This window comes from Pseudoliparis swirei, chromosome 10 (assembly GCF_029220125.1).
Source record: "Pseudoliparis swirei isolate HS2019 ecotype Mariana Trench chromosome 10, NWPU_hadal_v1, whole genome shotgun sequence".
Taxonomy (NCBI): domain Eukaryota; kingdom Metazoa; phylum Chordata; class Actinopteri; order Perciformes; family Liparidae; genus Pseudoliparis; species Pseudoliparis swirei.
Window position 1 is genome coordinate 5124073 of NC_079397.1, and position 11652 is coordinate 5135724.

Below are 11652 nucleotides of genomic sequence, written 5' to 3' on the forward strand. Positions count from 1 at the left end.
TTTTATTGATCTGGTGACTGGATGTTCCATCGGGGGAACTGCACCTCAATCTACAGTCCAACGCTTGGTTGAGAAAATGAAAATCAATGTAATTGATTGGTGTTCATGAGAATCCAATTTCTGACAGCGCAATCCCTCACGACCGATTCTACAGCGCTGGGAGAAACACGTGGACCGAGTGGCAGTCCCATTTGTTCAAGGCGTACCGTTAGCCCATCAGCTGTCAAATATCTGCAGCGTAATATTTTCCAATATGATGTTATGTTTTCTTTCTCTCCACAAAAAAAACAATCTAACTTCTCTCCCAGTGAAGCCGTGAAACGTAACAGAAGCGTCGCGCCCGGCCAGCCGTTACGACGCCTTCGTCAAATAAAGTCCAGGTGTCAGAATGTTTTTATAGATATTTTTTTATTTCTGTTTTTACAGACCTTTTGTCACAACAAAGTCAGCAAGGGCATCTTTTTTGTTTTGTTTTTTGTGTCCATTACATAGTAGTAATTCATTTTTTAAAGCAACCAAGTGAGGACCAGCGACCGTTTCTTAGCAGAAAAGAAGGCAGTTTTGACATGCAGCAAAAGAGGCGGGGCTTCTAACCAAATCCACGGCATGGGGGGGGGGGGCGGCGCTAACAGCCCCCACCGTCCAGTTTCAACTCGACCCCCGTTTACTTGCCCTGCAGAGCCCGTCAATTACAAAACACATAGAGAAACTGCAAAAAAAAAAAAGGATTTATCGCTCTGCAATCTCACTCCAGGGGTGACAAAATTTACAAATTTCTAGAATTCCTTATTCTATGTTGTGCTGTTATTGTTGCATCAGAAAAAAAAGAAAAGAAATGGAGGGGTTCAGTAACAGATTTAAAAAAAAACTGCAACATTCAAGTCTTTCTAGTTAGCCAGCATGGTGATTCGTCAAAGGAACACAGGAGATAGTGGAACGCGGTTTGATATGTACGTGATGTGCCGAGCGACCCCAGGACCACGCTCCACCAATGTGTTCGCAAATGTCAAGATTGGAGTGGAGAAACAGTTTGATCTATTACCATTTTTTTAATAATAAATCAAGGTGGAGAAAGAGGCCACAAACAATGAAAGGTTAATATTATTCAACTTTACACTTTACTGTTTTCAATCGATTGAGTATAGTACAGTGCAGTTACTGTGCATTTCATGAGATTTAGTCCTGGCCATACAATACTTAAGAGTGAAGAAACATTTTAATATTAGCACACTATTGATTTATTACCATTTGATTTCCAAGAGAGAACTGCAAATGAGGCGTGTGTGTGTGTTTAAAGGTGTAAGCTTTGCATGACAGGATGTGATGTCTCGTCAGAGCAGCGATTTAGGATCCAGATGCACTCCCCCAGAAGTCTGTCCGGAAGGGAGACATAATTGACACGTCCTGCTGTTAAATGGCTACAAACAGAGGCCAGAACGAGAGAAAATCCTATCCCCAAAAACAGTTGGGGGGGGGGGGGGGGGGTGTGTGTGGAAGGAAAACAAACAAAAAAGGTAAAAGGAAAAAATTCCCCAGACAGACACATGACCCTCCGACAAACAGACAACAAAGCAGAGTGCTGGGACAGATGTTGATCGGGGGTGAGAGTCCGTCTTCTGTCGGGGGGGGGGACCGCCGCATCCGTCCGTCTGTCCGTCCACCCACCTGTCCAGCCACCTCCCACGCCGTGGGCCTTCACTTGAGCATCGCCTTGATGGCGTCGTTCTCGGCGGCTTCGAAGGCGCTGATGCCGTCCGGTCCCTTTTGGTCTTTGTCGGCTCCCTGCGGAGGAGAGACGGGCGACATGAATATTAAATATGCTGATTAAAAGAAACCTTCAACGAGAGGATGAGTCATGGTGGCTCGAGGTCCAGAGGGCAGTCGGGACTTTGCGTCTCCGTGTGGCCCGGCTGCTACATTTAGACGCTGGTCAACACACACAAGGTTCTTGAGTTCCTGGGGTGGAAAGAGGCGATATCAGGGTGGTCAGATATGTGCCATGGAGAGCCACGTGGCCTCATTCAACAGCCGTCCTTATAACACAACAATAATGATGACACTTGTGTCACTTTTACTTCCCTCTAAGTCGGTTTTTCTTCAAACGGAACATAAAGCCACAGAGGCTCATTTATTTAATCTCAGAGGTACAACATCATTGTAAAAGAGCTGCGAGTGGACATCATCTTTCAGATTTCAAAAACAAAAAAGAGAGAGATAGCAAGAGGGCGAATGAGACAGGCACTGTATTGAACGCCCATGTAGCGACAACAGATTTAATGGGCACCGGAGGAGTGGCGGGGGGGCATGCGGTGGAGAGTCGGGCCTTTGTGTGGCCTGCCAACGTCAGCCTCTCAGCAAAGGGCTTACGGCGCCGCGGCGGAGAGAGGCTGTCGTTGCGTGGAGAAGCAGGGCGTCGCAAACAAGGCGACCCGGTTCAAGCGGCCCGGTTATCGGCGCCGGAGCGCATCCCCGGTACGGGAGAGAGTCACCGGGGCCGAGCGGGTAACCCGGCAGATTGAAACCTCTAATTGGGGGAAGGAGACAAAAGACAAAAAGTAGGAGACGGTCTCGGAAGTTCACGACAAAGCTTCGAGCTTCACGCTGCTGAGTCACGGGGCTTGTGTCCCGTGGTGGGGAAACAGAGGACTCAACTGCACTGGTGAGCCAGAGGTTACTTAACCACATCATTTTCAGGTCACACTTGCAGATCGGATCCTGAAGAAATTTTTGATGATTTCGACACATTATTATTGATACACCCCCCCCCCTGAGCTGGATCAAGTACATTTGAACCAACCTACCACCATTACAGCCGACTAGTTAACACGACATATGTAAACTAGAACGGCTGGAGAGCGCCAATACGCATACCTTCGCGTATATCACAAGGGTTGTGAATTAACATTTGATTATTTTTGCATGCCAATTGGATAGAAATTGACCAACGAAAGAAAAATGAAAACCTTGACCTTTTCATGACCTTGCCCGATCGTCCTCCCAAATCTAATAAATGTCCCCCTCGGATAATAATAAATCATCCCACCACCAAATGTCAATGATTTAAGTTTAATACTTTTGAGTTAAGGACGTAACAAATAAATGGCTAAATGGCGATTAACCTTCCGTGATCCGCTTTTTTTCAACATAAAATGCTTAATTTTTTGCTTTTTTCATTATTTCTGAGGAGTTTAAGCTGTTCACTCATGTAAGTCTCCTTCAGATTTGTTTAATGTCCAGGTCTTCCTATATTAAAACACAATTTATTTACTCTCAGAGGGTTCCTTCCTGGACCGCCTATTGAAAAAAAAAAAAAAAAAAAAAAACTAGTATTCCTTCTAGTATTCCTTCTATTCACGAACGAGGGTTGACGGATTCTGACGGGTCTGCTTTGATCGACCGGTATTCACGTATTCACGTGGGAGGTCTGTTTTCCTTACCGATACACCGATACACGATTGACGACTCGGGCACGACCACCGGCTGACCTGACTGTATTGATGAGCCGCGACCTAACTTGAACCTCACCCTCACGTCCGGACACCCCTCGAGGTACACCAGAGAAGGAGAAGTGAGCGCCGAGTGAGACGACCGGTCGATTAAGACACCGCTCCCCGGTCGCTCGCCGCTTAGGAAAAGACCGCTTCAGGAAGAGGCTCATGAGGCAGGCAAGGGTCGCGAACCTAGTCATCATACCTGGAGGCAGACGGCGAAATTACTCACCATTGCTCGATTCAGAAAGAAACGCAGCCAGTGCAGAAAAGCCGCCATGCGAGCCGAAAGGAGCGCCGCCACCACCTCAGCAATGCTCAGAGAGTCTAGCACGAGCCAACGAAGATCAACGGCTACCGCCAAAGTAAAAAAAATGCAAATTTCGGAGACCACATTTGTTTAGAGCTACGAGCTACTAGCATCTGGAAGTGGCCGCCAGCTCGGCTCCAGTTGAAGTCTTTTTCCATCGTGGTGTCTCAAGTTTTCATTACTATAACTTTTTCAAACAACTGCTCCAATCAAACTTTGCTTTCAAAATAAAAACCTCCTGAATTGTCAAAAATTGTCAATTAACATATATATAAAAGAAAAAAACAAAACAATTCTGGACCAAAGGACGTAATGAGTCAATTGAACAATATAATCAAAAAGATCAAAGCAGCATTCAGGTGATGAGCTGACTCAGGGGAACAGGTGATGAAACTTTGACAATTACTTCAAACACCAACGCTTGAAAAATTATTACCACGACTTCTTTGCAGCTTCGAGCTTTGTCGACTTCGCTGCAGCCGCCACATGACGCGGCTCCCTTCAAACACAAAACTATCCTTCAAGCCTCATAAATCCGCAATGTCAATACTTCAGCATAGCAGCGCACGTCAATACTTCAGCATGTTATCCAATATTACTGATGTTGATTTAATTCACATTATTGATCGTACTAGTTTCATTCATCACCGAGTTATGGCACTAGATTTTACAGGCGACAAAGCTTCACGCTGCTGAGTCACGGGGGCGCCTGTCGCCCGGTGGTGGAACAGAGGAACTACAGCAACTGGTGAGCCAGAGGTTACTTAACCACCGACATTTCACAGGGTCACACTTGCAGACGGGATCCTGAGAAGGAAACGTTTGACATTTCGGACACATTATTATTACTCAGAGCGCATACCTTCGCATATCACAAAATTGGGCATTGCATTATGAACATGTTGGCATTAGTTGCATGCCAATTGGATAGAAATTGACCACGCTATGGTAAAAAGAAGATTTTGACCTTTTCATGACCTTTGACCCGATCGATCCCAAAATCTAATCAAATGGTCCCCGGATAATAACCAATCATCCCACCAAATGTCATGCGATTCGGTTTAATAATTTTTGAGTTATGCGAGTAACACGCATACAAATAAATGGCGATCAAAACATAACCTTCCGCATTTTCAATGCAAAGGTAATTAAAATGGAATTTGTGCCACAATTTGAAGAAACGCCTTCCGGGTGAGCCGGCCCAGAGATCTTACGCAACACAAGAAACGGGTTACGTACGCGGCCACAGTGTCGTGTCCCAAAGCCCATTGGAAGAAGAGCCTGGTTTACTTTAAACTTATCACTTAGACTACTGTGAGAAATAAATGGCCAATCCTCCTTTGTATTGAGGACACAATAGAAACGACTCTTCGAGGGGGGGTCAGGTTTAAAAGCCAGGACAGTTCCTATTGTTGGCTTTTAAAATACAAAATAATACGGCATTTCTTCCTCGTCATGGGTCACGTACCGAGTTCCTCGTAGAAGAATAAAGAAGGTGTGTGTATTCATGTGTGCGTGCCCTTTCACTGCTGAATCCAAATCGACCGTCTGGCCTCGGCAGAATGCACTCTCGCAATATCTTACGGCTGGGTCACCTATCGGGGTTAAAATGGCCTTTTGTAATTCATTGCCAACAACAGCACAGTGCGAGTCAGCTCCCATGATGCACCAGTGCACCGAGCCATTTTGTTGGAGAACACAAGACGGTGTGACAGTTGAATGGTCACAATTCCACATTCACAGCCGGTTTCCTTTATCCACTTGTAAAGTCGTGGCTGTTGTGCTACAGGTGCAGCCAGGCAGAGCAGTCGAATGGGGGGGGGGGGGGCTGTTCTTTATAAAAAAAATACAATTAGAAGAAATAAAAGGTCCAGCCAAGAGGCTTCAAACCGCAATGCAGGGCTGGTAATTGCTTCGCTGTCCATTTCAGATGTCGAAGAGCTTCTGACTTTGAGGAGGACGTACGGCGAATGTGTGACTGGTAGCCGGGGAAATAAAAAGGGAAACGACTGCAGTCGATAAGGAAGACTTTCGGAAAAAAGGTAACAACATGTTGGTTTTAATTCCAAACACTACGCGTGTGACGAGGAGGGGATCTGTGAGAATGTGACCACAGACGCCGTCATCCGGCAGACGTCTTGGATCTGAACTCCAGACCTACAGAACCTCCGTGATATGGCTTAGGCATCAGATCAATGCATCCAAAAATGCTTTCTAGAAGAAGAAAAAAAATAGACGTACCGAGTCGTTAACTACTATTTTCTTCCTGTTGGCATCGGCTGCTACTTTCAGTTTGACTTGGAAGCCGACAGCGCTGCCGGCCAGCTGCCGGCCGATTGCAAGACTCTGGCTTGTTGATGAAAATGAGGGATTAATACATCCGATGCCAATGGGAATAAGTGAGCAGTGGAGCACCCCGCAAGTGTCTCTCTCGCCGAGCACCAGTTTCTCATACAGATACCGTCCCCCCCCCCCCCCCCCCCCCAAACGTCTGCTTCAAAGTGCATTTGAAACCGAGAGCCGATTGAAAACCCCGCCTGAATATGCGACTGGATAAAAGTGCGACAAATAAAAGAACGGCGTCCCTATTGGGTGATGCGACTTCGCGCGTGAAGCCCCCTCTTCCCATTACTTTTGTTAATCCAAGATGATGCCACCGTGAAACAACTCTGTGGAGGAGCTTTCATTTACCGCGCCTCATTTAGCCCGACTGGGAACCGACAGCTGCTCACTCTGCCTCAGAATATCTAGACGTCCCGGCGGACACATATTGGTTCGCGGCACCACGCCGGCTCCTCTCCCATCGTCACTGAAGTTCCCGGCAATAGACAGAAAATAGAAACCGAAAAGCTCTTCCGTGCCGAGTCCACGGTTTGCACTTTTTCGGCGGAAACATGTGACCAATGTGCTCGTCTTCCACTCGAGGCCTTTGTGTGATTTGGGCCGTACTACAGATATAAAAAAAGAATAGTGACATAATAAAATTTTAAAAATCAAGAACTTGTCGGTTACACCGATCTGCTTTATTTCTAATGACAGGGTTCTTACACATTTTGACCAATGGATTTCCAGGACTTTCCCATGACTTTTAACCAAATGTCCATGACCAAACTGAAATCTCGGTATAAACATGAACAATTTTGACAATGTTGCGTATTGAGAGCATACACCGGCTTATATTTTGAGCATCTTTCTTTAAAATTTTTTTTTTATTATTTCAAACTCGGCGTAAATGAACATGTGATTATAACAAATTTCCATTACTTTTCCAAAACTTTGATGATTTAAGTTTTTTCCATGACTTTTCCAGGCCTGGATTGACCATTTTAAAATTCCATGACTTTTCCAGGTTATCCATGACCGTACGAACCCTGTAATGAGACTCCAGTGTTTATTGACGGAGGTGTACTCGAGTCCAACAACTGAAGGGGGTAGAGAGAGCTTGATGGACTGTTGTGGCTCATTTGTGTGGCCTCCACTGTCCACCGGGGAATCAATCCCATTGAAGTCTGGCTCATTTGGGCCGGAGGGAAACAGCGCTCCAGTCTAAATAAGTGGAAGATTACATCACATGTCATTTAGCAGACGCTTTTATCCAAAGCGACTTACAATAAATTCATCAACCTAGAGTACAAACTAAGAGCAAGAATACAGAAAGTAACATTTCCTCAACATAGTCGAACTATAAAAGTTATCGTTATCGTCTCTCCCCTGTGACAACTCTGGGTACGCGGCCACATCTATCGGACTGAGGTTGCATTTAAAATAGGGATGACGGATGTCGGCAAAGGGGTCTCGCACCTCTGAATGAAACCGCTTAAAAACTCAGACACAAAACAAGTGAGCGGCAGCAAAAGCGCCTGATGCTCTGTGAACATTCCAGCGCAGCCTCCACAGGACTGTGTTAAAGGGCCTTTTGTCCAATGAGCTACCGCATCAGCACTCGTCGCTCACGTTGAGCCTCGGACACGTCGACACGAAGGACACCGCGGCTCCTCTGTGGGCAGATGCATGATTTGAGCGTTATGAAAAGAGAAGGAAAAAAAAGTACAAACCTTTTCTAGCAGGACCTTGACACAGGAGGTGTGACCCTCAAAACAGGCAGAGATCAGTGGAGTGAGCCCGTGTTTGTCCGGAGCCTGTTGGGGGCGGAGCAAGTGGGAAAGGCGTGAGTGGAAGGCACATTTTCTTTGAGAAAAAACTGGATGTGTGAGCAGATCATAAGCACAGCGCCGATCCTCCTACGCAAGGGCAAGTCTATCTTTTACTCAAATACAACAAAGGAAGCGGGGGTGTTAACTTTTATCTTAGCCAGAAATGAAAGAGGAGCACAGTGCACTTCAACGCTATATTTATCTCAAATGTTTCAGAAGCTGAGCTGGTTTTAAAGAGAAATGCCTAAACACATTGAGTCATGGGGAAGCAGAGAAGACTCTGCGTTGGTGCAACTTTAAATCTGTGTCTCTTCGAAGGCCGGGCCAGTGGACGCTCTGGTGTCGAGCTGTCGTCTCAGGCGAGGGGTGAACTGCAGCATCTAATGCGGGCGCCTTGAGCACCAGGCAGCACCTGAGAAACTCTACAGAACACTATTGATCTACAAATAAAAGACCATCGAGGCTTAGTAAATTCTCCTGTGAAAGATTTATCCCAATGTGTCCCCCCCATGTTTCCTTCCATGGCTCGGAGTGTACTGGAGTTTCATGCTGCTGATGCAGTTCTACGAGTTACTGAACACGCGTACGAGACCTTTAGAAAGAGCTGAAAATTACAAAAGAGCTCCATCCAAATTACAGATGTCAATACTGTTGGATGGGTAAGTGGCTTTTTAAGTGGATCCTGATCAATCTACGACAACAACACCAGTAGAGACTATCGCAACTCAGGGGGCCTATCGGGCTCAATGTGAGATTTGCAGAGCCGAGACAATTGTTGAATTAAAAAAATGGACAATAGCTGAAATAGCATATGATAAACTGGTTTGAACAGACTGCTGTAAGCCTGTTGTTAAACTGCTTGATTGGCATGAGCATTATCGTGAACAAAATGAATGCAAACAATGCGATTGTGGTTGTTGTGGCTCTTACATTAATATCGGCTCCCTTAGAAATTAGGTACGTCACCACTTCTGTCTGACCAAAGTCTGCAGCATAGTGGAGCGGCTTCCTCCCACCCTCCAGGGTCTGGTTTACATCTTCGACCTGGAAAGAAAGAAAGACGCCACATTAACAGGGCTGGCACAAGCCAACGATATGCATCATCGGGGGATCAGAGGACCCCATTCACCCACTGTTGATACAAGCGTGCGCTGAAATGCAAAGACAAACAATAACATGCGCCATCCCATGCCCTTCACTTCCCTGCCGTGATGCTATTTATTAAACCTCGTCAGCCTTGGAGCCAAGAGAGAAAATACACAGTTCTTCGTTGCCTTAACCGCAGCTCAGCGCGTGTTCCAGGTGGTCGTCCCGAAAAAACAATAAATACCACAAAATCTTCTAAACTGTAGTGGGGAAAACATGAGTGATGGGATCGTACTGAACCCGCAGGAGAAGGGCTCTGAAATGGATTACACTGCGTGGCGATGAGTGGCTTTAAAAGCTGGATGATATGATATTCCTTTATTCGTCCCAGTGGGGACCTTTCAAAAGTCACAGCAGCGGTGCACATCAGAGCATCAATGAAGATAAATATAAAACACTAAACTAAAAAAACGACATACTAAAACTAAATACACAGGGGGAAAATAAAGTAATATTTCAACTTAACCAAGAATGTACACTTTGGAGATGTGCACAATTAAAAAGTTGGTTAATTTTTACATCTATAGCCGTACGGTCTGGGCGATATGTTGAACATATTTTCCCAATATAGGTATTTACCTTCGCATTGAAAATGCGGAATGTAATGTTTTGATCGCCGTGTATGTATTTATTTATTTGTATGCGTTTTACTCGCATAACTCAAAAAGTATTAAACCGAATCGCATGAAATTCGGCGGGATGATTGGTTATTATCCGGGGACCATTTGATTAGATTTTGGGATCGATTGGTCAAAGGTCACGGTCATGACAAGGTCAACATCTTCTTTTTACCATAGCGTGGTCAATTTCTATCCAATTGGCATGCAACTAATACCAACATGTTCATAATTCAAATCCCAATCCTGTGATATACGAAGGTATGCGCTCTACCGAGTGCCCGTTCAAGTTCCATATGTTGTCATCAAAATATATCTATAAATAATAATGTCTGATGTTTTTTTGCAAGTCAATACATACATAGTCTCTATGAAATCACGACATATTGTAGCCTATGTTTCAATAACGTATGAGGCAGAAAAATGTAACTATCCTATTTGCCTGTGAAACAATACTGTTCATTCAACGATAAGCGAACAACTCAATTCGTGGAGGAATGTTTGTGGAAGCACAAACGGCCTCCGGCAGAGGCAAGATTGTAATCTTTACAACAACAAAAAAGCAGAAGACATGCAGTGGAATCAGTGTGGCCCAACAGACACTTATCAGCAGTGACGTGGACACCAGTGTCTTCGCTGTAGCTCACCGACACCCCCGCGAGCCACAGGCCCGTGTCGGTGGTTCCCTTCATAGCCAACAGGCTCACCTATTCTCACCCTTTCTACAGAGAACAATACGCATTGTGCACAATAACACCGCGTTGTCAACAACTGTTGACGCCAGCCGTCTCACCAGGTACCAGCTGGTGTTGTTGTTGTTGTCCTCACCAACAGGTTGCCTTTTCTTCCTCTTCTCTTTGCGGAAAGTGGCAACGATTACGTTTTCACAAGCCGAACTAAACAACCAACCCCTATTCAGTGTAATGTTAACAACTAACTCGCGTTACACGACTCGAGTGGACACACTGACCCACTGTTGTCTGGCGTTATCATCATGATGATCGAGCCGGGAGTAAGTTAGCGCTCGTGTGTTGCTAACGATGCTAACGTGACATTAAGACGTGCACTCAACGCCGTGAGCGTTTTGAAACGGACGCAAGCTCGGTTAAAGCTCCATAAACTACAAATAACGTCGATAACATCACCAGCTTGCGGGAGTTATATTTCCTTAACTTAACACGACCCGGCTCCAGCTAACGTTAGCTTGCTAGCGAGCTAGCTAGCTAGCCGTCTGCTAACTCACGTTAGTTACGTTGGCTAAACAACCACTTGTCAGATAACCGTCTCACGAGGGAGGGGAACAGTCAAACCACAGCCGGCTTACCGTGACCAGTTTGGCGACCACCTCCTCCAGATCCCCGGTCTTCAATGCCCACATCAGATCTCCCATCTTCCTGTGTTCGCTCCTTCCCCGCTGCAGGCGGTTGTCAAGTTAAATGCTAGTGCGTTAAAAGTTAGCTAAGCTACAGCTGTTGTCGCGAGGAGGTCGGTCGCAGAAGTCGACTGAATAAAAAAGGTCGTTTTAATACTTAAGGAAGCAATGTGTGTTGGATTTGGCGTGACCCGCCGAGGAATGGCAGGTAAAAATAAGCTCAAAAGAAGTTCCGAAAGGCAAAGTAGCCGAGAGGGATCCGCCTTTCTGCATGCCAAGAGTGTTTCCGATGCGGTTGCTCGGAAGTGACGTCATCTTTATGTTGCGCGAACCGGTGAATGCAGGTGCTACAGTTGAAAGGATGGACGCTGAATTCGTTGAATATTACATTGTATTAGTTAAAAAGGAGACAAAATATATAGGATTTTGAAAATTGTTATTATTATTATTTATATTTTATTACTATTATTATGATATTTTATTATATTATTATATTTTATATTATATATTTTATTTATTTTTACAAAAAATTTACACTATTTAATATATTCCTTGCGTACACTTA

General features: G+C 45.2%; 1 protein-coding gene across 1 annotated transcript; it reads right to left on the reverse strand.

The window, feature by feature from the left end:
- Positions 1-389: 389 nt before the first annotated feature.
- mtpn (myotrophin) lies at positions 390-11370 on the reverse strand. Its single transcript, XM_056425396.1, has 4 exons — positions 11040-11370; positions 8883-8996; positions 7854-7937; positions 390-1782 (listed from the first exon to the last, which is right to left on the reverse strand). The coding sequence occupies exons 1-4, from the start codon at positions 11103-11105 to the stop codon at positions 1696-1698; spliced, it is 351 nt and encodes a 116-aa protein (XP_056281371.1). The 5' UTR covers positions 11106-11370; the 3' UTR covers positions 390-1695.
- Between the last annotated feature and the right edge of the window lie 282 nt (positions 11371-11652).

Coding starts and splice junctions, on each gene's coding strand:
- mtpn (XM_056425396.1), bottom strand. CDS start 11,105: ATGGGAGATCTGATGTGGGCATTGAAGACCGGGGATCTGGAGGAGGTG. Junction 8,997..11,039: donor TGGTCGCCAAACTGGTCACG/GTAAGCCGGCTG, acceptor CTTTCTTTCCAG/GTCGAAGATGTAAACCAGAC. Junction 7,938..8,882: donor CTAAGGGAGCCGATATTAAT/GTAAGAGCCACA, acceptor CGCCCCCAACAG/GCTCCGGACAAACACGGGCT.